Below are 26,264 nucleotides of genomic sequence, written 5' to 3'. Positions count from 1 at the left end.
CTGCAAAAGATGTGGGAAAATTTCAATTTACCAGTCTATCTACATGTCCATCCCCACTTAGGATTAAGAGGTCTGATAGAATGTGATCTCAAGTTAAAAGCCGTCAAAATAAGGTTCCCAAGTAATGCTGGGGGGCTAACTGTCTGTGACAAAGTAAGGACCTCAAAGAAAGACCACTGGATAGCTGGGCAGAGCAGACAATGCTGAGGTGTTTTGAGAATTCAATTACTATGCATCTTGGGTGCTTTGTACAGGAGGTGTATTTGGCACGGTCCATTTCAATTGAAGTCACTGGCAGCCCCAGGACACGCAGGTAGATAAGGAATGTCTGGGAAGTCCCCGGGCAAACCTCAAGACTGCATCTGTGAACAAGATAACCTGGCCTGCTCAGCTCACCATGCTGCCACCATAAACATCACCACCAAAAGTGAACTGGAAGTTAAGTGGGACAGTAATTTACTTCATTTGCTAGTTTACCTTCAGAACCCACAATGGCTCTTTGTTTTCTTAACTAGATACCAATGAATGACACAAATAACAAGGAAGCTAGCACCTCGTCGGCTGAATCGGTCCAAATATTTAAAAGGCAGAAAAAGAAGCATATTAGTGTACTCTGAGCATTAAAATATTTAGATAATGTTGTAAAAAAGGAAAGTACATAAAAATAGACCACTACCAAGTCATGTAATTAAATAACATGTTTCCATTACTATACAATTAAAATGGATTTCCAAATAAGAAATTGGATGGAATAAAAATCTGCATCTACTGCAGCATCTAGGAACTGTATTTGACACCTGAAGAAAAAACTTTTTCTTTCATTTTAAACTAAAAAAACAAACTACCAAGGCTTGCTGATGGAAGTCTCAAACCCATGAAATCTCCAAGGTCACATTAATTTACTCACACACTGCCAGTTTAATAAGTAATAATGTGGAAAACCTGCGTCAGGGTGTCACAACCCCCAACTTCAGCTTCTGGCACAGGGTTAATGCCGCATTTGCCGTTAACCAATATCAAATATTTCTGACATATTCTGCACAGCCTTTGATGTTAACATATCGACTACCTACTATCCCCACACAATCACTAACTCTTATTCACAGGAAAGGGCACAGACCTAGGAGACATTATGTCTCTAGATGTCACATACTTGAAGCCACAATTCAGAATAAAAGACTTTTATTATAAGCAAAGGAGATAGAGAGAGAGAGCTGTCAAACAATTTTATTACTACTGTTTAAATCAGGGGTGTCCAACTCCGGTCCTGGTGGGCTGCAGTGGCTGCAGGTTTTCATTCTAACCCTTTTCCTAATCAGTGACCAGTTTTCACTGCTAATTAACTCTTTTTCTCTTCATTTTAATAGCCCTGTTTTTAAGGATTCAGTCCTCTGAATGGATTTGTTTCTTCATTAAATGGCAGCCAAACAGAAATGAGCCACCAGATGACCGGCTAAATTGGAACATCAAACTTCAGCCAATTTCACTCCAACCAGTTTCTTAATGAGAAGCCGCTTCTTGCCGTTAATTAAAGCCGTTATTGAATATCATGACTTGTTGCTGCTCTCATTCTGCCACAGCAGAATGTTAATTTTGTGTTTTTTCTAAGACCACCGTCAAGTTGGTTTGGTGACCTGAGAAGACCAACATGACTGAGACCTTCACCTTTCTTTATTTATATTCAGGTTAGCTGGTCATGTGGCGGCTTGTTTTGTGTCTCATTATTGTTTGGCTACTCATTAAGGAAAAAGAAACAACTAAGGGGTCTGAGTCACGTCAATTAAAACTAAGGCAAAACAAGTTAATCAGAAGCAAAAACGGCTCACTAATTAAGAAGATGGTTAGAATGAAAACCTGCAGGCACTGCGGCCCACCAGGACTGGAGGTAGACACCCCTGGTTTAAATAGATTTGCCTTGGAATACTATTCTTATCCTCCGATGCGGAGTATTTAAAGTTTGGAGAGCAGTCCAATTCACTTTTTCTCTCCTTTTCAATTTTAGGTCCTAATCAACTTTCCTCTCAGAGTTTCAGGGAAATGGCTCACCTTTCTATATTGACTGGTCTGTCAAATTTAAAGAGAATATAGTCTCCTGCAATGGGTGTTATGGCCCAGAAGAAATCTTCTCCCATATAGGTCTTTTCCAAATTATGTCCTTGGTAAACCTTCAAAGAGGTAGACACCTCTGCTGGGGGATTCACATGAACTGTCTGTAGTAAAGGCTTCAGAAAGTCTTTATCCTGGAAAAAGCAAATATGTCAGTTTGGGACATAAAATATCAAAACACACAACATTTGCTGGCAAACACAGACAGGTTTTGCTTAGTAAGAACAGCTGTTATGAATATCAGCACTTTTTACATTTTTCTTGAGTTTACATTATTTTTCTTTTAGACTTTATTTTGTATTGGGGTTTTAGATCATACAGAACTTAGCTTAATTTTCATTTTATTTTCTGACTTATGGCCATGTTCTGAAATTGCCACAATGCCATCTTGTGTTTTAGTGAACAACGTCATTTAAAGTATTCATTGATATGACGGTCTTAAATGTTGGTTTACTGTTCGGGGGCATGGCCCCTGAAGTTGCATAGCGTGATGTTATCAGCACAACGACATTTAAGACTGTGCCAAGTGAATATCTCTTTTCAAGATTGTGGTTACTTTGGTGAAGACTTCAGCAAGCTTATCTTTTGATTCTGGGGTATTGTAGCTAGTTTTTTAAACTTTAATTTTGGTTCACATACTGGGTTGTGATGCACAAACAGTCAGTCCTTCAGGTTTCGACCTCTACTTGAGTATTTGATTTAAGATTTTAACTCCTGATTCTACTGTGTTAGGCTTTGTCTGCCAAATTTCAGTTTTGTGGCAGAACGACGATTATGCCAATGAACTTCTGTGCTCCTCATTTCCTCAGAAAAATATCTGAGATGATGTCTTTGTTCAGGAGTGCTAGAAAACAAAACCTGGACTGGAGTCACTGAATAAGGGAAGCAACAATGGATGCTGACATGCAGACAGCTTCAGCCCCTCTTCTCTATTAATGCCAACAATGAGGCTCGAGTGGAGAATATTGGAATGAATCACCTTTAGTATAAAGTTGAAGACACAGCCAAACAGGTAGGCATCTTGCATCTGGAGCCTCTAAATTTGAGTTAAGGATCAAGTGTGCAATGCACCTTATGAAATAAGGTCTGCGATGCTGTGCTGATTTTAAATAAATAATCGAATCCCTCAAAGTGCAGGCTCTAATCAGGCGCTGTTGGGTGTGTGAATGCGTTTTGCTCCAGGCATGGATCAGGAGTCCCTGCTGTGACTGCGTGTGTTGGGCAGGTGACTCATCAATTCCTATGCACCATCTGTGTCCCATTAGGAGTAGCAGGATAGAAAAGGGGCCTGAACGGGTAGAGAGAGAAGGTTGGGAGCACGCACTGATTATATCTCGTTGCCGTATCCACCACACAATGAACCACCTGGATGCGGACCCGAGTGCAGTGGGTGACACCTCTGCACCACACTGGAACAGTGTGCAATTTTTTTTTTTTTTTTACTGTGGCTGGAGTGCCAATCCTGTCACAACCCCCTGAGTTTTCCTTGAAAGTTGGAGGACCTGCTTGCAGGACTGGATGCAGGTTAACTTCATACCCAGGGCAAAGCAATTGCAGGTTAAGGGTCTTGCTCAAGGGCCCAATGGAGTAGAGCCATTTCTGGCATTTAAGAGATTCAAACTGGCAAACTTCCGATTGCCAGCGCAGCTAATACTAATAATTTTTTGCATTTATATAGCGCTTTTCTCACTACTCAAAGCGCTTAGCAATTGCAGGTTAAGGGCCTTGCTCAAGGGCCCAACAGAGCAGAGTCCCTTTTGGCATTTTACGGGATTCGAACAGGCAACCTTCTGATTGCCAGTGCAGATCCCTAACCTCAGAGCCAGAGGGAGAGATAAAAAAAAAAAAAAAAAGACATAAAAAAACAACAAATGAAGAAACAGCGGAGATGCCGTGAGGACAGTATCGGGAGGAGAGGGACGGCGAGCCAGGCTGCTTGTTTGTGAAAGACGGTGTGATTGAGGGTCCCATGATGGAGCAAAGGATCGACACTCTGGGGCAGATCATGCCCACTGATTGTCCAGAGGAGTGGGTGAGATTGAGGGGGCATCCTCTCTAAGGATCCGAGGTAAGCTGGAGTGAGTGAGAAGGAAGACAAGAGAACAACCAACCCTGAGTGGTCTGACAGATGCCGCTTGTGGCAGCCAAAACGGGGGTCCGGTTGATGAGGATTGCGGCTGCTGGAGTCTCCACAGGCTGAGCAAGTAATGGGGGAACTGGGGAGATAAACAGGGAGTGTGCTAGGCTCAACCAAGAGTAGAAGTATGATTGACCTGATGACTGTGATGGTTTTTATTCTTATTTTAAGTCTTGCTTTTAAACTCATGGACTGTCAACGGTTTTTAATGGATTATTTATTTATTGATTGACTATTGTACTACACTGCTTTTGGACACTTGATTTTTTTTTTAATTGATTGTTTTAATAAAACCACTATTCACTTTTGCACCTAACCCTTGCTTTGAATGAATGAGCATCCTCATTTGCTGGGCTCATCCCTCGGTACGTTATCAGTGGTAGAGGGTTCAAGAGGCCCCCGGAAGGGACCAGCAGTGTGGAGCCAGCCCGCACTGTCACACACCTTAGCGCAACCAAGAGCAAATATTGAAGTTTGGTAATTAACCACTTAAGTCATTCAGAATGGCATATAAACAGCCCCCTGTCAGGAACGTATGATCTTGTATTCAGAAAATTAGTCAGACCAGTATTGAGCAAGAGCAGCCAGTGTGTAGGAAGGGCAGGTGGTCACTCATTGTCAAGCCCACTTACACCAATTCAGAATCACTGGGGGGCTACAGGCTATGCTAACATGACTGGGCACAAGACATGAAACAGCCCTGAACTGATTGCCAGTCCATAACAAGATCTATGCATTCATAAAGCCACACTTTCACACTGGGGCCAAATTAGAGTCACCAGTTCACCTAACCTGCTAGTCTCCAGAGTAGCCAGAGGAAAACCCACACGTAGAGAAGTGCAAACTCCACACTGACAAAGACTAGGCCAAGGATTCAAATGCTGGATCTGCTAGTCAAAAGCACTAAACTCTACAGTACAATGTCACCCTAGTGTGAGAAGGTAATGAAGAGATTTTATTTATAGTGAGGCTGGAGGAAAGTCAGTGAACATTGTCCATCTAACAATAGAGCATTTCTTTGGAGTAACAAACACAACTTTTATTTGATATAGTGCCTTTTTATAACTTTATAAAGCTACAGTGACGCAAACTTTAATCTTCTTCTGGACTGTTCTGCATTAAATATAATTAAATCCTAATTTTACAGTAGCCATTCTTCATTTTATTTAACTGTTAAGCCACTAATGTAGACACTAAGGTAAACCTACCGTGAGTTTCTGGATTTTCCCAGCCAGAGATGAATGAAGACCCACATGTTGAAAGAGGGATGGCCTGAACCGGACACGCAGACTGGATTTCTGACGCTCGCAGTGCTTCTACATTTAAGGCAAAGAAAAAAAAGTCGATGAATTATCTAAGCAACTATAGTGAAACAACTTTATGACATCACAAAATAAATGTAACGTTTATGCAGCTGCATTACTATACTGCTGTCATTTCATCTTCAGACAAATAACCTGAAGTTGCATCTCTGCTGTGCTTGTGGGCCCACCAAAAGTGAGAAAATAAATAACTTTTTTTCAGGGAAAGACTGGAGACGGAAAACAGTTCTTGGAGGTTTAATTGTCAGAGTGCACACTTACTCTGCTCCACACAGCATCATTCTGCTCGGCAGACAGCTACTAGAAAAGGGCTGGAAATTCAATGTGTTAACCTAATTTCAGAATGATGGATTAGCGCTTCCAGGAACCAAATCAGATAGATGTCAACTTTAATACATGCAAATGTTCACTTGCATCAGAACAGTATTGAATGAGCAGGGCAGCGTTATGCAGAGTGTGAGTGGAAGATGAATCTATAGCAGCAGTAAAACAAAGCTAAATTGGAAACACGTGAAATGGGAGCTCTTCTGGTATTGAGATGACATGTGCAATTAAATCAATGATCACTTACAACATAGGGCATCTGACACATCATTTCGGAATTTTTAATTTGCTGTATGCTCAAATAGGTGTTAACAGGCAGGAAAAAATAACTACTGACTAATAATAAAAACAGGAAATGAAAAAAAATAAAAACACTGATATTCCATGTAGAGAGCAGTAAAGCATCAGTGGTTTACACTGTAATTTGTGTGGTTCCAACAATTCACTTAAAATAACAAACGAGAGGTTCAGCAATGGACAACTCTGAAGTAGAATATCATACTGTATATATTTGTGACAACAGAGGATTTATTTCTCCTCTTCTGTTCAATAGAGTTTTCATTTTAATGGTGCAATTTCAAGCTTTGCATGTTTAAAGAGAAATGATTAAAATGCCCATCAGTGAGAGGAATCAACATCAAGTCGATTTTATTGGATTTCAAAATTATGCAAACTAGAGGTGAAACAATTGTAACAGAATTCAATAGTCCCAAGTAGCATACTGTTAACAGAGTTCCAAAGAAGGTCTTCATGTTGTGCCTTTAAAGTCAAGTCACAGAGTCATGTAAAACACCATGCAATTTGAATGCCAGAACTGACAGCTTTATTTTTATTCATTTCTTCATAATATTCATCTGGTTTATGAACCTAATTAATCCATATTCAGTATTTCAGAGGCCGAAGCCTATCCCATCAACACTGGACATAAAGCTAGAGCCATGTTGGGACAAGAGACCACCTCATTACTGTGCACATTCAGGCCCTCTCACACACTGATTCAAGTATAATTTAGAGCTGCTGGTTAATCTAAAAATACACTTCTTGGCAGGTTACAGGAAAGCCAAAATACCATAAAAAACCCAAACAGATGTGGCTCCATACCAACAACAACCAGACTAATATAAATTAATTAATTAAAATAATTAAATTACAGTAGTATTTGAAGAAATTTTGAGGTTAGGACTCCTAGAGAGTGACTTCTATTACTCTGTAGAATTGTTTGTCAAACCACAGTAAGCACCTTAGTGATTAAACTTTGTACAAACATACTGTCAGGGTTCACACAACCTGCTTGGGTAGTTCAAGATGAGACTATGGGGGAACATGGAGCAACTCTGGATGCATCAAGGCACGTTCGGCTTTCTTTCAGTAGAGGACCAGAAGTCCAAGGAAGAAGGTTCGCCTTTAAACCTCTTTGTAAGTGGACCAGGAGAAACAATACCTGACAGAAGAGCTGCCCACCTCAGTCGCGATATACAAAATGGGACAACAGTTGATTATGGGAATAAAGTGGTTTTATGACTCAAGGACAGCCATAGTTAGAGGTGAGGAATATGTAATAATCAATGTGTTGGTGTGATCTGTGAGCCTGAGTGCATTATATACATAAAGGATATTTATATATAACATGTTTAGCTTAATATAAGAATACAATCATAAATAATGATATTTTAGCAGTATCAGAGCCCACAGGAAAAGACCACACAAGGATAGCAGATGCAGGAATTTGCCATATAAAAGCTGACAATGAAACTTTTACTAGCAAGCTGAAGGTCAATTGAACATGAGTGGCAAGACTGAATGGTCAGCTGCCTGGACATACTGTAACCAAGAGTGAGTAAATACAAATGTCATCAAAAGTAGCACGTGAAGTTTCAGTAAAACATATCGATTGCCATTTCTAAAACTATCCTGAGGTTATGAAATAAGTGGACATGTCCCGTCCAGACCTACAGTATTTGCTGGCACACCTAGAATAATGCCTCCTATGCTTGAAAGGACAGACAAAAATGTCAAACACCAACAGGACATCATGCTGCTCCAAGGGCTTCATTCAGCTGTTATTATTTGGAAGTAAGAGCCAACATTAATGGCTAGCTAAGTGCATCCTCCTGTTAGAGCCATACCTGAGGGCTGCAATTTTTAATGAATATATTTCTTAGGAAGAGTGTGACTGCACTGCCTGCTGAATACAACAGACACAGAATATGACAACAATGTGCTTGTCATCTTATTGAGGAGAAATGCACAATCACAACATTTGTAACAACTCAACAACTTAACCAATATTTGTAAAACAAAGTTACTACAAATGACGTAAAACAGATTTCTTTTCCTTTGCTCTTCAGTATGTGCACAGAAGTAGTAATTACATTAAGAAAAAAAGTAACCCATTATAAATGAATAAGCATTTCTCTCAAATTGTAATGGGCTTACTTTACTCTTTACTTCCTGAGGAAACTCCATTACAAACTGTAATGTTACTCACTAAATCCATGTAAATACATACCAATAGGAAAGGATAAAGATGACACCCACAGGTCCTTTCAGTATTTTAATAAGGAGGAAATGACCAATAACAATAAACATGAATTCAGTACTAAAACAAGTAAACAGCATGACTTATTTTAAACATATTCAACAGCTAGTAGAGATTTTCAGCTCACAAAAAACAATTGTTAATAAAAAAAATAAGTTTTAGTAATTAAAAGCCAAACCAGCCTGACCATTTGGGCACTTGCAGACATGGAATCAACAAACCATAAAATTATTAGCACATATTCATTGAGTGATGCCAGATATTTGTAGTCAATACTTATCATGTCCCTCTGTCTTTCCCCATTTTACACTATCAAAAAAGCATGTGGCAATCAAAGAGAAAGCACTTCTATGTTGTAACTAACTAACTATCTTACATTCACTAACAACTAATGGCAGGATGGAGATACAGTAACTTACATGTACAATGACTTCTCCATTTGTGGGAATGTCAAAGAGATGTCACAGAAAAATTTGAAATGCATGTTGGGATACAACATTGCATTTTTATGACACATGATGCTTATATTTTTTCATCTGATTGGATATCGAAGACTTTTTTTTACCTCTGTCCATTCTCAATTCCATATAAGCTCACTGATCAAGAGGCTGAACATCACAATGAACAAAAAGATAAATGCAGCTAACTTTTACTTAGAAAAGGTTAGGCATACAAATTCTGGTTCATTCTGCTCCATCTCACTTAAACTAGAATGAAATTCTCCTTGTTAATCATATTCCTTCAATGTCTTGTATAAATGAAATACTATTATCTTTGGAAGTACAGCTCTTTGTTTCTTAATAAAGAGAAAGTCAACCCTAACACAATATCGAAGTTAAAGCAACTATAATGTAATGTCGTAAACAACACATATCTTCAGTATAGGTCCAGCAGTATCGTAAAAATTCAATTTGCTTTACACCTGCAAAAAAAAACAGTGTGTGCATATGCAGTGCAACTCGGGCGCGGGATGCAGATCTGCTAACCAAACTCACCTCCTTGAACATTACGTGAGATTACCTGCCCTTCAAGATATTTATGACACTTAGATTTTTTTGCTTCGAAACTTGTGTAAAACAAGTAACAAACCTAGTTATGTCAGTAGCTGTAATGTGATTACAAGAATTATACATAAATGTGTTATGCTACTTGATTACTGGGAAATGTAATTAGATTACAGCAATGTGTTACTCCCAATTCTGTTTGAAACAAATAATGAAAAGCTAAAAGAAACAACTGCATTGATAAGAACATGTGAAACTAAGGATGCACATTTTATTTAAACGCATTGTCACTGCAACATTAGAAATAAAATAAGCAAATACGACAGTTACAACTTTAACTAACTTCAAAAATGAAGACATTAACTCAAAGTATTTTTGTCATCTTAGTACATGTAGTACTGACAACCTAAGTCCTCAACAATGTTGTTTCACAAGTGAAAGTTCAAATTTATCACAATACCTGTACACTGCTGGTCATAAATAAAAAATTTAATTTAAATCCTTCATTTTTTTATATGAAGTACTGTAATTAAAAGTCCAACAGCAGTCAAAAATCAATAGTTAATATTACTACTTAACAGTTTTATACTAATTTACATTATGATGTTAATTCCAGAAGTGACGATAAGCATGTAGTTTGTTTAAAACAGATTTAAAGCCACTTCTGGTAAGGTTCTCAGATTAAATAATTTTTTCGTATGTTGTCATTTTGTGTGCTATTTTAATTAAACTAGATTTGTACATGGTGTTGTGGTAGTCAATTGCTTAGTACTGCTGCTTTCCAAATCCAGAATTCTCTGTTTGAATCCTGGGCCTGGTCACTGATTGTGTAGATTTTGCACATTTATACAAGTTCTTCCCTGGCTACTACAGTTTCCCTCCACACCACGACATTGTGCATGTTTGGTTAATTCATGATAATTAGCTTATGTCAGTGTGGGCCTTAAGAAACTCTGTCATCCTACTCAGCAGTACTAGTAGTAATACTAGTAGTAGTAGGGGCTTCCTTCCTTGTCTAGGACAGGTTTGGGCCCAAGAAACGATGAACTGGACTAATCATTATTCATATTTCATCCTCTATTGATTTCAGGTTCAATGGAAGCCAGTGCATATCCACATAACACTTGCTCAAGGCAAACATTAGCCTGTACAGGACTCCAGTCCAGCAGAGAGCACACCCACAATAGCTCACACAAGGTCAATTTAGGGCCGCCCATATCAGAATGTGCACACAGGCAGTGCCGCGGCCAGCATCTCGATCCAAGTTTCTGGAGCTGTAGCTGACGTATCTAACAGAAAACTAAATATGAATATTACTGTACAGTCATTCACATACCACTTAAGTGTCATGTTAAGTAATCCAATTTATATCTATGAGATACAAATTTAACATAAATGCCAATACTACTTTGTGTTACTCTTGCATGTTAGGAATTTTGTTCGGACTTTGTTCATTTTGCAAATGTGCTGACCCAAGAACACTTTTATTTTTAGGTTTTAGCTTGCTCACTGATGAGACACATCTATATTATTCTTAGGCTTGATTCTGAATTTGTACAAGATGCACGTAGGCATACAGTGGGTACGGAAAGTATTCAGACCCCCTTCAGTTTTTCACTCTTTGTCATATTGCAGCCATTTGCTAAAATCATTTAAATTAATTTTTTCCCTCATTAATGTACACGCAGCACCCCATATTGACAGACAAAAAAAAGAATTTTTGAAATTGTTGCAGATTTATTAAAAAAGAAAAACTGAAATATCACATGGTCCTAAGTATTCAGACCCTTTGCTCAGTATTTAGTAGAAGCACCCTTTTGAGCTAATACAGCCATGAGTCTTCTTGGGAAAGATGCAACAAGTTTTTCACACCTGGATTTGGGGATCCTCTGCCATTCCTCCTTGCAGATCCTCTCCAGTTCTGTCAGGTTGGATGGTAAACGTTGGTGGACAGCCATTTTTAGGTCTCTCCAGAGATGCTCAATTGGGTTTAAGTCAGGGCTCTGGCTGGGCCATTCAAGAACAGTCAGAGTTGTTGTGAAGCCACTCCTTTGTTATTTTAGCTGTGTGCTTAGGGTCATTGTCTTGTTGGAAGGTAAACCTTTGGCCCAGTCTGAGGTCCTTAGCACTCTGGAGAAGGTTTTTGTCCAGGATATCCCTGTACTTGGCCGCATTCATCTTTCCCTCGATTGCAACCAGTCGTCCTGTCCCTGCAGCTGAAAAACACCCCCACAGCATGATTCTGCCACCGCCATGCTTCACTGTGGGGACTGTATTGGACAAGTGATGAGCAGTGCCTGGTTGTCTCCACACATACCGCTTAGAATTAAGGCCAACTCCTGCATGGAGTTTGCTAAAAGACACCTGAAGGACTCTGAGATGGTGAGAAATAAGATTCTCTGGTCTGATGAGACCAAGATAGAACTTTTTGGCCTTAATTCTAAGCAGTATGTGTGGAGACAACCAGGCACTGCTCATCACTTGTCCAATACAGTCCCCACAGTGAAGCATGGCGGTGGCAGCATCATGCTGTGGGGGTGTTTTTCAGCTGCAGGGACAGGACGACTGGTTGCAATCGAGGGAAAGATGAATGCGGCCAAGTACAGGGATATCCTGGACAAAAACCTTCTCCAGAGTGCTAAGGACCTCAGACTGGGCCGAAGGTTTACCTTCCAACAAGACAACGACCCTAAGCACACAGCTAAAATAACGAAGGAGTGGCTTCACAACAACTCTGTGACTGTTCTTGAATGGCCCAGCCAGAGCCCTGACTTAAACCCAGTTGAGCATCTCTGGTGGCTGTCCACCAACGTTTACCATCCAACCTGACAGAACTGGAGAGGATCTGCAAGGAGGAATGGCAGAGGATCCCCAAATCCAGGTGTGAAAAACTTGTTGCATCTTTCCCAAGAAGACTCATGGCTGTATTAGCTCAAAAGGGTGCTTCTACTAAATACTGAGCAAAGGGTCTGAATACTTAGTGTGATATTTCAGTTTTTCTTTTTTAATAAATCTGCAACAATTTCAAAAATTCTTTTTTTTGTCTGTCAATATGGGGTGCTGTGTGTACATTAATGAGGGAAAAAATTAATTTAAATGATTTTAGCAAATGGCTGCAATATGACAAAGAGTGAAAAACTGAAGGGGGTCTGAATACTTTCCGTACCCACTGTATAATATCAGCTGGGAGGCTCACAATGCTCAAGATTTTCTTGTAGTTAACTCTTCCAAAATAGTTTCATATGGTATCACTTCAATTTTGGTACCGTAAAATGCATGTATAACTCACTATTATGTAACAAGACCTTAACAAACACGTCTTTGGGACTTCATGACACTTTTAAAATATCAGTAAAGTGTTTACTCATCTCTGCAATGTGACTAACAAAACTCAACTTAGGAGTGATCTTAGATGGCATAACTGAGACATTTCTCTTGATATTACATATTTAGTATAAGACCGGTGAATCCTTCGTATTAACAAGTAATTTTACCATCAGGCCAACAGGCCACACTGCACAGAGATGAATAACCGATCTACTGATGTTTCATAAATGTTATGAAAGAGTAAATGAGCAATAGATGCACTTTCATATTATTCACTTCAATTGAAAGATGGAGAAAATAAGAATGGAGGTTGTGAAACAAGGTCTCCAAAAATAACAATATCTAACTTAAATATATGGCTAAAAAAGAATATTTTACATATAAATACAGCATATTATGGGACGAGTAAAATGAACGTACAGTTTCTCATGTCACAAATTATATCATGTTTTGGGAATGTCTGAGACTTGAACCATTTGGAGCAAAATATTTTTATACAGGTATCTCTTAAATGACCTTGGATTATGTGATAATAATAATAATAATGATAATATTAGGAGTAATAAAAAATGGGGTACAACTGTGCTATGAATAATCTGTTGTAATATTTTACACCTCACTACTTGCACAAAGGCTTATTTTACTCAAATAGATGAATCACAGTCCACCTTCTATAACTGACTTGGTTGATGTTTTGTATTAGTACAAAATGGAAAAATCCAACTTGGTTTATAAGGATGTGTTCAGAATTTGCAATCCTTAAGTAAACATGCCAGAGTGTCCTGAACCTTTTTATTTGCTGTTTTCTTCTAAATAAAGAACCATTATAGACCATGCTCTCTAGTCGTACTGCTCCGCTTTGAGTGCTTGTAATGGAAGCTTACTATTGTACTTGCTATGTTATTTTAATTTGCGGTTTAATTTGTGGCTGTGCTTCGTTATTTATTGTTTCCTTACTAAAATAATTAGGCATACTTCAGTTATTTGAGTAAATCAATGCACCTTCCAGAATACAACAAATGAAAAATACGACAAAATACAGGAAACATTCCTTATGCCACTTACCGCATCTCTCTCTGGGTTGCAGACCTTCACCCAAAGGATATGATCAAGGAGCCAGTCAATTGGCTTTTCTTTATAGAACATAAATATGAACTCCACAATCAGATTAAGATCAGGCGCTTGGAACATCTTCCCTGTAATGTTAATCAGAACAGACTTGAACTTCAGCACACTAAGTAAGAAACATATCTTTGTGAGAGGACACGCAGTGACAAAAACATCAGCTTGCTCCTGATGGATTTTCCTTACAATAAGCAGTTAGAATCTGCCTAGCATTCTGGACCAGTTCATTCACACTGTACTAACGTGCATCTATTGGCCTTCATACAACATGAATGAACAAAGTCCACTGGCAAAAATAGAAACTGGTTCTGTGATTTGATTTACGCAAACAAAAGGTCTATTTTTAAATAAACTGTATAAAACAATTGTTAAATCATTTACTATGAACAAAAGATATGAGGCAATTTAGTACCAAATTTTACCAAGTAAATGTAAGCCTACACTTTAAGCTTGTTCTTTCCTCAAAACGATTATAGACTGTAATTTATCAGTCATGTAACACCGAGAGGCCTACATCCCCAGTGAGGACTTTGACTGAGCTCGTGGAATGGCTACGTCCTAGACTAAGGTGTGAGATACAGTATCAAAACGTTCTCATGTTCTTGTATGGTGCCAGCTTTCTGACAGTTTTAAAATATAATAAAACCAAAAAGTTTCTTTTAAATTTAAAGAATCATATTATTGATATTTTAGCTACTTGGCATACTATTCTATATAAATACAGTTAATGCAATCAACATGTTCCTACAGAATGCATTTACTTTTCTTCTTTTTATGAATTTAAATTTTAAAAAGAAGTATTTCATAGTTCATTAAAAACAAATAAAATCTATCGTTACCAATAAATCCAAGCTGTGAGAATTCCAAAATCATCCAGTCCTCAGATGTTAGCTGCTGTGCAAAGTTTTTCATGGTCAGGAAATAGTTTGGTTTGGCAACAATGTCGTCTTCCAGCTAAATGAAAAGAACATACAATTTAATTAAAAGCAAAAACTATCAAAAATAAAAGTGGTGTCTTACAGTTGTGGAAAAAATTGTGCATATGGATGTAGATCTAGAGACTGCTTCCCCAGTATTTTTACATACTGTATTAACAACATTCAGTGCCAATGCCCATCAAATATTAGAAGCTTGTACTCGGCTGGCATTGCATTCCGTGTTTATTAGCAGCACCGAAAAATTGCATGCATAAGCAAGCCACAGCCTTTAACAGAATATACTATGTACTTAAATATTGATTTAAAAGTGATAAATATTTATTACCAACAGGACAATAATTTACTTGCAAAGAGACTTAGCTGTACTTTAAGATTTTGGGTGACTGCCCTCATTATTGCATCTGTATCATTGCCAGTAATATGATAGCAACAGAAGACGGGCACCAAGGTTGAAAAGCTTGTGAGGCTTGATTTTAGTGGTTTTGGCATACCTTATACAAGCATTAGTGATAATTATTAATATTTCACTTTCCAAATTGCCACACAGACAAAACTACTGCATGGATATGCAAACAGTCTTTTGTCCTTCTTGAATTATAACTGCATTATTCTCTTTAAATTCCAAAAATGGGGGCACAGATTTAACTACAAAGCCAAAACAAGGCGATGCGAGTTTGTTTAAACACAGAATATACCGCTTCCATTTGGGCTTAAAGATGTAAAATATTTTATCCTTTCAGTATCACATGCAAGGCAAGGACCGATAGTTGGATGGAATGCTCTCTTTAACTTCTATCCAGTGGAGGCTCTTTTGTCACGGCCAAAGCACACATTACCCCAATATTACAACTTCATGAAGTGAGTACAAATAACACATTATATTATCTTATGGTCAAAGAGTTACCATCAGCACCACTGAAATGTCTCTCTCTAGATCTGTTGCTTGAATAATCTGCACTCAACTGGGCAGTAGTAGTTGTTATATGGCTATATAGCAATGTCATAAGCACAGTACCCATTAACATTTACATTTGATCTTCTCCAAAGAAGTATTGCAGTGTTTGTACATGCTATAATTAACAAAATTAAAGTATACTTCAGCTAACAAAATTACCCACCTGTACATAATAGACTCCCTTGTTTACTGCATACATCATAAGAAAGCAATAGTCAAGATTCTGTTTTGTTCTCCACCTGCGGAATATTTCAAAAGCAAAAATTACTTTCATTTCTGTTGTTCCACAGCTGTGTCCAGAACATCAATCCATCTATTTTTTGAATGTATTCATTCTATTACAAGGAAAACAGGGAACTGGAGTTTATACCAGTAAGAAAGGGCACAAGACATAGGATTGGCTTTGGATCAAATGCCCATCACATTACACTCATGTGCATACCCACACTGTTACAAGGGGCCCATTCAGACTCAGCAGTCAACATTAACAGTATAGTACCTTAAGAATACTAAACACACGGGGTGAATGTGTAAGATTTACACAATGAATCGACAGGAAAATGAACACAAGCAGCTCTAAACACTGCATCAGCATGCCAGATCATCCTGACCCAGATAGTTGTTTCTGACAGTTCATGGACTAAACAACAAACAGAAGATAAACAAATAAAAACTGTCCATTAGCTATACACCCCACTAAACAAAACAGAATAAACTGTACTTAGTAAAAGAGAATGATTTTGAACTACTCAAGACACCCACTGCACCCAGCTAAACTGTAATGCATATTAAAATGTAAATTTACCTCTGCACAAAAGGTATCCTAAACTAAGTTTGACGCTCAGGAAAGCATGAAAAAAACTGGTCTAGTAATTTATGATTTAGATCAGGAGCTCCCATAAGGCTTCCTAAAATGTTGTACCATCTAAACAAAGCCCCCCAATAATATAAAGAAAATGCTACAAAGCAGCCTTGGAACTTGGTTACTGTTGACAGTAGTCACACAACATGACTTTGTATAACAGTAGACCTATTAATCAACGGAAAGTATTAATGACAGCACATATGTAATCAATTGCCACATGGTGTCTCTAGGCCAGGGACACTCCAGGAACTGAAATGTTTTGAACTACCACCATTTGTCCGGTCTTAAGTTGTTCACACTCTTACTAGACACTACTAAAAGTTGTAATTCTTTAACTCCCCTCCCTGCAATACAGCATTAGGGTATTGTAATAAGTGATAACAAAAAAAATAGTTTTTATGTTATTGTGTCTGTAAGAGCCATTTTCCTAGTTCTATAAAATTGCATAATCTATGGGAGGTTCCTATAACCCCCATAAATAGAAATGGCAAGAATGTACCAATACAATTCTAACTGCTTCAAGTAAATATTATTCTTCAGTTAGTGACAGCCTTGCCTTGTATAAGGTGTAGAGGCATACGGTTTTTAACTGTGACTGTGCTCGCCTTCATGACCATGCTCGTGCTCGTGATCGTGCTTGATGGCCTACAGGCTCTTTGAATGTGTGAAGTAACACATAAAGAAAACTTGTTTATTTAAGTACCATATCATATGCTTAAGGCGTACAGAAGAAGAAATTAAGAACCTTTAAGTAGAGAAATAACTAAAGTTTTTCAAGAAAAGCTAAGTTTATAGAAGATACATTTTTCTTTTTTTTGCCTTTTATTTTACATGTGTAACTATTTTTCCTTTTATTCTTGTGTGGATTATTTTCTTTTGACTTTCGCTAAATATTTTAAAACAAACTTTTGGACTGAGAATTCTTTCAACACGCGTTTTACCCGTGCCTGACAACACCTTATATATTTCGGCAGCTACAGTGTCTCTTTTCATTTTTCTTATATACACCAAATAATTATTAAAATTATTTTTATATGTAAGAACAGTAGCTTGTTTTGATAAAAAAATAAAAATTCGAAAGCCTAAAATTACTGTGAATATATAAAAATATATAGTTAACATATATAAATTCAGACATTCAGAAGTTGAAAAATATGTGATATATGACTTCAGGCCTAAAAAGAACAAACTCAAAGTCAATGTCACTAACAATGTTATAAGCCTCATTCACAGTACTGTGTATCTTTATGCTTTATAGAGTCAATATTGTTAATGGTGGGTCCCAGTTTTGACAACTTGAAGGGCAGTTCTGCTTCTGTGTTTAGCAAGTTTCTGTATTATCCCTCTATAATTTTAAGTAAGGTTGAAGAGAACTGAATACTGACGACTCTGTCTGAAACAATAGCTGTCAGCTGTTGATTAATATTAACAACACTAAAATGAAATGTTTGATATGTGTATTGCATTGTTAATAACATTTTCTGTTTTCTTCATTGTAGTATATATCCTTCTGCATTAGCTCTGCCAATTAACTGGTCAAAACAGGATGGCACACTAACAAGTTTACCGAAACTGAAAATATTGCAATGCTGGCACTTGGGATCTGAAAGTTGCACTGTGCAGGTTGCTCATGAAGGTGGCAGGGGCGACAGATGTACTCTTGTAAAACAGTAGATGTACTCTTTTGCAAAAAAGTATCGATCTTGGTGCATGGTTTCTGGGCAGCCTCAATCCTGATATGGTTCCACTTGAAGAGGTGTAGAGCCATTACCTTGAGCCCCATGTGAACGGTGGGAGACTTTGGAATGGTGGTGGAGACTGAAAAGAAGAATGCAGCTGGTTAGGCAAAAACTGGAGTGAAGTCTCAAACAGCAGGACCACTGTGAGACGGAGTGAAGGGACTGAAACACAGCCAAGCATGAAGACTTAGGTTTGGCGGCTGAGTAACCAATAGTCCTATTAAGGCCCCATTTTTACCCATTTTTTTTTTTGTGTTTCCTCAAGTACCACTTGATAGCTGCTTCCATACTCCACAGATTGGGAACTGCTGCTCTAGTCAATAACTATATTCATTCCTAGGACTACCTTAATGCAGCAGTTGAAGAACATTTTGAGTTACCTGTATGTTTATTTGAAAACTACTTGAGGCAACTTAAAGACAGTATTTAAAATGTTTATGAATGTCAGCTTCACCAGGACTGCCGCAATCCCACAGTTTCAAAAATTCTGGTTTAGATGATTCTGAAAATATGGTCTGGCTTATTCAACTTGAATAAAAGAAACAGTAAGCCAATTAGTATGTCCATTTGAGGGTAAAAAATGTAAATTGTGTTTGCATGTTGACTTGGACAAGTAGGGGCATTGGAGAAGGAGAGTAAAATGCATGAATGCATCTAAAGTTAGGCTCTTGCTTGGTAGAATGCGCCATACAGTCCCAAATCGAGTGCCATGAGACCAGTTGATTTTTTTTTTTTTTTTTTTTTTTTTTTTTAAGATGAAGGCTTTCTAGAGACCAGCAATTTTTCTCCAGCCAGTCGAGTTGAAGAATTTTTAATTGAACCCTTGTCCTAACCCAGTGTTGACTCTAGACTCAATATTGTCTTCTAGCTAAAAACAGATTTCGTTCATGTTATAAAGGCTCTGGGCCACCAGGCTACAGTCTCGTCTGGCAACCTATGAGACCACTGCACTCATAAGAGTTTGACAGTCTTGAAAGGATTAGGCTTCATAATGTAGCTTCTGTGCTGTTGTTTTAAGAGGACCAGTCAGTTGCACCCCTTCCACTCAGGGACCATGAGGTACTATTTAACTGAGTAGTGGTGACAACCATTTCTTGCCATTAGTCCTCTGAGATTTTATACTTAAATGAGCTCCACGGTCACAACTTGTAAACAGAACCATTTGCTACCATGTACACCAAGAGGTGTTTTCAATCTTTTGATTATTTTCCTTAGTACCCTTGCCTAGTACCCATCGGGGCATTAAGTAAACTGCCTTGTTCTCGCTCCGAGCATTGCAGGGTTCTTGTATATTGATAAAGCTATCAGTTTATCTACAGTTTTTATAATCTGTATATACTGTATACAGACACAAACAAGCATACTGTTGCATTTAAAATACCGGTACTAGCATTTCTGCTTTACTCTTAACTGTAAAAATAAATGTAATTATATGGAAAGTTGAGAAAAAAAAATGTTTTTTCACTTGAACTGAAGCAATTAATACAGTATATGATGGCATGGGGCAATACATAAAAACTACTATGCAATCCTCCAAGAGGAGATTATTCAGTTTATGGAGCTCATTTGGTTAGCTGCCCAGTATCTCATCCAGATGCTTTTGCAAAGTTGTAAAGATGTCTGCTTCATTTAAGTGCCTAAGTAGTCAACCCCTGGACTCCATACAGAACGCATCTTCCTTAAATTTCAACTGATTTCCTTGAGTATCTCATTCCTGATTGAACTATTGCATCCCCTTTACTGATGTCATTAAAAATTCTGGAAACTTGGATCAGAATTCCACATAACCTTCTCTAGTCTAAATGCCAGTCAGATTTAATTCCTTTAGTCTGTCTGAATATGATATGCCATCAAGTCGAGAGATGCCCCATCCAGGCAGATGCTGTAAGAAAAGGTTCTGGACACCTTGAACATAAATAAAAGGAATCATAATGCTGTTAATCTCTAAAGAGGTGACAGGATTCAGTGTATTTGAATCCAATCTACAGAATTCATTTTCTTGTGAGGCTTTACTGTGAATACTGCTTACATGAACAGTGCTCACACTGGTGAATAACCTTCACAAAAAAAAATTTAAAAACTAGTAATTATTACCAGAAAACAAACAGATCAGTTAACATTAGAATGGACCAGACAGTTTATAATGTCCATATTCACAAATTATGCCAGTGTATTAACAGAATGCTTACTTGACTCTCTCTTTTGAATCACCAAAGGTCTCCTTCAAGGCTGCAAAATCCGGATAGTAGGTTGTTGGAGGAGAGATGACTTCTAACAGCCCAGAATTGATTTCTGTAGAAAATCTGTCAGACAGCCGATCACATATTAATTAAAATAGGAATTCTCTCTTTCCTTGCTAATAATTACACATTTATTTTCAGTGACAACCAGATAAACACCATTCGCCTCCCCAGGATGTCACAAGGCTACTCTGGCTACACAATAACAAAGACACTTTGCCATCATACTTGGTAACTTACATTTCAGTCTTTTAAGTCTTTTTAGCTTTGTTCCATGAACTAAACCCACATATCTCGGCTTGGTCTTGGGGACACCATTCAGCATTGTCTGTTTTTGAATGCTAGAACTTCTTCCTTTCATTAAATGAAACCAACTATTTTCCAGTTCAGTTTACTAATATTAGTTTGTGCATTCTGCTCTACTGATAGAATGTGAAGCACTGGCGTCAGCTCTCAGAAAATGTTAAGCTAAACACACACACAAAAAAAAACTACTAAATGATTGTGCAGACCTACGAAATAACATGTTACCCATGAGTTGTTAAAGTCATGCGTAGTATGTAGAAAATTTCTCTCTCTCATATGTGTTTTTAGTGTGGGCCTGGGCCTTAGAAAGCCCTGCAAAGGACTGGTGCTACGCTCAATGTTTGTGTTTCTGCCTTGTGTCCAAAACTACCTCTAATTCCCCTAAAAACATTTAAGCATGGCTTCAGAATGTTATGCCATCTAATCTCTCTGGAGCTACCTACAGTACTCAATGTAAATCTTGGCTCATTTTCATTTTTTTTAATAGACACTTATCAAACACTCATCATAAGCTGCTTCCTCTAGTGCCACCCCAGCAAGCACGCATATATCCCATATCCCCTACAGATAAGCACATTTCCTGCCTCAAGCAGTTACTCAATTCAAGTTCTACCCTGTACTATACAGGCGTTAAACGGGGGAAAATAAACATAACACAAGAGGTACACCTGGAATACCATTTGGTTTAAATAAAATGTTTATATGGTTTTTCACCCAGTTGCTGCACATATTCTACACATGAATGAGAAACTGATGCTGCTCAAAATGTCAGTAGATGGAGTACCTGAAAATGGTCCAAATGATCATATCATACGTTTGTTTGTCTGTAAGTACTAGGGGCGCATTTTGCTTGACTTCTCACTATACACATTTCTTCCAAATAAAACTGCCTATTACTTTTACCTTTACTTGCTGCAACTTATTATGACTGTAGACTCCAAATAGCAAATCCCTTATGCCACTCTTGTGACAAGCTGACTTCTTCACAAAAATTGAAAATGTAACACAGATTTGTAACTGTCTAAAGTTGAACTCTAAGAGTAATCTGTTACTCAATTGATAAATCAGTTTGGTTGTGAATAGTTATTCACACGAGCTTACAGAGACTAAACAAAAGGAATTACAGGACAGTCCTGAGGAATGAAAAGAAATATCTCAGTTTCCAATGCATTTGGCAAGTCATCAAGAAGATCTGTGACCTCTGGCTAAATCCACCTACATCTCCGCACTATGGCTTTCTAATGAGGCTCCATAAGGCTTATGAGTCATCCACAGTGACTACAAGTAAAAGAGAATGTGTTCATAATTCATTGTGCCTTTGGCGATGCAGATGATCTGTTAGCATACCTCAACATTTACGTTCCTGAACAAAACTGAACTTCCCACCTGGGACCCCAATCTGTCCTCTTTTGGATCTTACTTTTACAGTTTGAAGCTAGAGTTACAAAATTTACAGTAAGACCAACATCAGCTCATTTTTTGGGGTCAAATCTTTGTTCAAATTAATGGAAGGTAGTGTCTTTGTTCTTTTTTTTTTTAAAATATTTTCCAGTTAGATTTCCACATTTCAAAGTGATGTAGGTAATTAGAAGAGGGATGGGCAATGGCAGTCCTGGGGGTCCACAGTGGCTGCAGGTTTTTTTCCAACCCATTGCTTAAATAGAAACCAATCCTTGCCAATTTTAGACCTTATTTAATTTTATGGCTTATTAGTCAGTTATTTAATGTTCTTATATAATATTTTTTCCCTTTCCAATGATATACTCTAAATGATTTGATGCCTAAAATGGATCATTTCCAGTGTGTCATAATTTTCTCTTAAGTGCTTCATTAAACCAAATAGTGCATGACAAATCCACAGAGGTGTAAATGGAAACAAAATTAGATGTAAAACTGCTGGTTCCTTTGTTATTTGCATTTTACTTCTAATAAGGAGCCATTAAAACAGAGAATGCAGCTGTTTAAGACTGAAATAAGGTTCCCCACTATTGATGGCTTAACAAGCAGTATCAAAATGTTACTCTAGCAATAACTGACTTCTCATTAAGAAACTGGAAACTCCAGGAGCGACACTGCCCACCCCTGAGTGAGAACGACAAGTCTTTAAATGAAAAGCATGACAGAACACAGGGTTCGTCCAGTGCTGTCTGGATTGGCCCTGGCTCTCCATGACCATGAAATGGATTAGCAGGTTCAAAATAAAAAAAATGGATGGATACATTTGATAATTCAATTGATATTTTTGCACACTGAAGTTGTAGAGCCCGTACATTCCTCCAGGACTCATCTTAAATCTTTGTGGTGCAGGACCTACAGTTATTTCAGTGGTGTGAGTAGGACACAGGCTGAGATTCTGAAAAAGCAGTCAGGAGCAAAAAAAAAAAAAAAAAAGAAGAAGAAAAGAAATGTTCTGTAAGGCTCCCTGACATGTTGTGTAGTTAAATGATAAAATCTCTTTCTACTTTCTAACTACTTTATGAAATACACACATTATTCAGCAATAAGTGTTAGAAGTTTTTAACCAGGCACCTATCAAAGAAAATGGAAAAGGTCAAGGAATGTGCGCTATACTGTGTCCTCGCATTTACCTTCTCTGCTATATGTAACTTGAAAATTGCATTCTTAGCCTCACTACCTTAAAGCTTCAAACCAATACTGATATGTTTTCTCAGTCATCTTAATGAATCTTACATTTTCAATTTGGTACAAACTACTGCTTTAAATGTTTTATAAAGCACTTGTTAGAATTTTTACTATAAAAGAGTCCCTGCCTTATGTAAAAAGGTGATGCAATGAACATTTTTCACTTTGGTTAGCACCATATTTTTGTATATTTTTTTAAACGTAAGGATCAAGGGCTTGTATTAAGCAAGAACGATGTAATTGAAATTCTCAACAATACAGCATATTCATGAATTTTTCAATTTAAACATAGACTTCACTTAACTCTTTCTTTAGGCTCCTCACAACGCTATGAACATAGTCAAGATCAGTCTGCAAGGGAAGGAAAAAACGAAGAGTTACATTAGTTATGTAAGATGTTAACAATAAAAAAGCCTGTTATGATTCTAAAAATAGCAAACACATTTTTTTTCATATTTTGTCATTAGCCGAAGGAAAAAAAAAAGTCAATCTAGGAATAACGTTATACAGGCTATAGCTTTCCCTCAAATCAGCATTTGTTTATAACTAATATACAAAAAGAAAATCTGATGCACATATAAAATTAATTTCTGGAGTATCTAGGGGTGGAGTGGTGGCTCTGAGGCTAGGGATTTACACTGGCAAGCAGAAGGTTGCCAGTTCAAATCCTGTAAATGCCAAAATTGACTCTACTTCGTTGGGCCCTTGATCAAGGCCCGTAACCTGCAATTGCTCCATCCTGGGTATGACATTAATCTGATCCTGCATGTAGGCCCTCCAACCTGCAGGGAAAAACCTGGGGGTAGGTGGCAGAATTGGCACTCCAGCCACCATAAAAAAACTCACGCTGGTTGCACTCCATCTGAACTAGTGTGGTGCTGAGGTGTCACCCGCTGCATGGCTGCACTCTGGTCCTAATCTGGGATCCTTTTGCGGTTTGTCATGTAGTGGGTGCGGCAATGTGCTGTATCAATGCATGCTCCTAACCTCTCTCTCTCTCTCTCCCTCTAGTCACCATTACAAAATACAGTATCCTATTTTTCTTTTCTTTAAAGCAAAGAAAAAGATGGCTGCTTGGATGAATTTATTTCTGTCTTTGTAGTTTCTTTCCATTTCTGTCATCTTGAAGGAAGAGAAAAAAAATCCCATTTTTGACGCACCCTGTATTAGTAAATTGTGCAGTTTTTCACTCATTACAAGATGTTTACAAGTCCACATATTTCATATCTTTCACACAAAGCTAGTGTACTGCTGCAATATTACAAATTCCTCTCTATATTTCAAGCAATATTGAATACTACAGTTAGGATACTCAGAAAGCATAAAAAATAAATAAAAGCCATTATATTACTCATTCTTCATTTTGAGATCCTACAGATTAATTTTATAGCTTTACATTTTACACAATCACTGAATGAACTGAATTTGACAGTAACCTCTCTTTTGAGAAACAGATTAATTCTGTAGTCAAGAGCTGCTTTTTCCAGCTTCGTCTATTAGGTAAGATCAAGCCTTTTTATCTTCAGGGGATCTTGAGAAAGCTACTCCTGCTTTTATCTTTTCTCACCTTGATTACTGCAACTCGCTGTATTCTGGGATTAGCAAATCCCTGATATGCAGGTTACAGTTGGTCCACAATGCTGCCGCTCGCTTTCTGGTTGGGACAAGAAAGTCTGATTCTGTTTCTCCAATATTAGCTTCTTTACACTGGCTGCCTGTCAGTTTTTCGAATTGATTTTAAAATCTGGTTGCTAGTTTTTAAATCTTTACATGGGTTTGCTCCTGCATATTTATCTGAATTGTGTGCTTTAGACCAGCCATCTAGAGTGCTTAGATCTTCTGGTCAGTTCTCTCTTGTTGTCCCTCATACCAAGTGTAAAACCAAGGGGGACAGGGCTTTTGCAGCTGCTGCTCCTTGCCTGTGGAACTCTTTACCTCATCACATAAAGGAGTCGTCTACAATTGAACTGTTCAAAACAAGATTAAAGATTAATTTCTACTCACTTGCTTTCCGTGACCTTCAGTAATACTGATGGTTTCCTCTTTGTGATTATGTAATCTTACTTGTATTTATTATTTATTTTATTTCTATTTATGTTATTTATGTTAATTGTATGTTTTTTCTTTTATTCTATTATTGTAAAGCACTTTGGCCACAGCATTCCTATGTTGTTTTAAATGTGCTATATAAATAAATTTGATGTTGAAGTGAATAACCAATACTGCTGATCAAAATTTAATACAAAATTTTCTTAACTTGAGGAACAACCTAATTAAACTAAAAACATGGCATCTGGCAAGTGTCACGTTAGCCTCACTTACTTATAACTGGCACGCACAGACGCACGCACAGACAGACAGACAGACAGACAGAAATGGATGGAATCAAGTGAGATTATCAAAATAATTATTGTGAAGTTTGCAATAACACATCAAAATGCTTTAGTTCTATCAGACTGTCTAGTATAGGGTAAGGGAATACTTTAGACACTGTCTATTAATACTTGAATACTTTATATGGATTTTTTTTATTTTAATAAGCCAAGACAAAATGGCTGTCCATTTACAGTGTCTGACTGATTTCTAGTTGCTGCAATCAGAAGATGCAAAGAATTTCTCATTACCTTAAACTTAGAAAGGGGCATGAATTACACAGTGGTAAAATTATGTAACAGTTGAGATATTCTTTAAGCT

General features: G+C 37.6%; 1 protein-coding gene across 2 annotated transcripts in view; it reads right to left on the bottom strand.

Annotated features, from left to right (window-relative positions):
* Positions 1 to 26,264, bottom strand: part of mgat4a (alpha-1,3-mannosyl-glycoprotein 4-beta-N-acetylglucosaminyltransferase A) — a 116,472-nt gene that overhangs the window by 18,770 nt on the left and 71,438 nt on the right. For both annotated transcript variants that reach the window (XM_028800635.2, XM_028800633.2), the window contains exons 5-11: positions 23,875 to 23,921; positions 20,571 to 20,684; positions 15,941 to 16,016; positions 14,724 to 14,838; positions 13,825 to 13,955; positions 5,452 to 5,559; positions 2,047 to 2,240 (exon numbers count right to left, since the gene is read on the bottom strand). In XM_028800635.2, coding sequence (XP_028656468.1) covers positions 2,047 to 2,240; positions 5,452 to 5,559; positions 13,825 to 13,955; positions 14,724 to 14,838; positions 15,941 to 16,016; positions 20,571 to 20,684; positions 23,875 to 23,921 — 785 coding nt within the window. The remainder of the gene's footprint in view (positions 1 to 2,046; positions 2,241 to 5,451; positions 5,560 to 13,824; positions 13,956 to 14,723; positions 14,839 to 15,940; positions 16,017 to 20,570; positions 20,685 to 23,874; positions 23,922 to 26,264) is intronic.

This window comes from Erpetoichthys calabaricus, chromosome 4 (assembly GCF_900747795.2).
Source record: "Erpetoichthys calabaricus chromosome 4, fErpCal1.3, whole genome shotgun sequence".
Lineage (NCBI taxonomy): Eukaryota > Metazoa > Chordata > Cladistia > Polypteriformes > Polypteridae > Erpetoichthys > Erpetoichthys calabaricus.
Note: the sequence above shows the minus strand (reverse complement) of the source record. Positions and strands in the feature narration are given on the sequence as shown.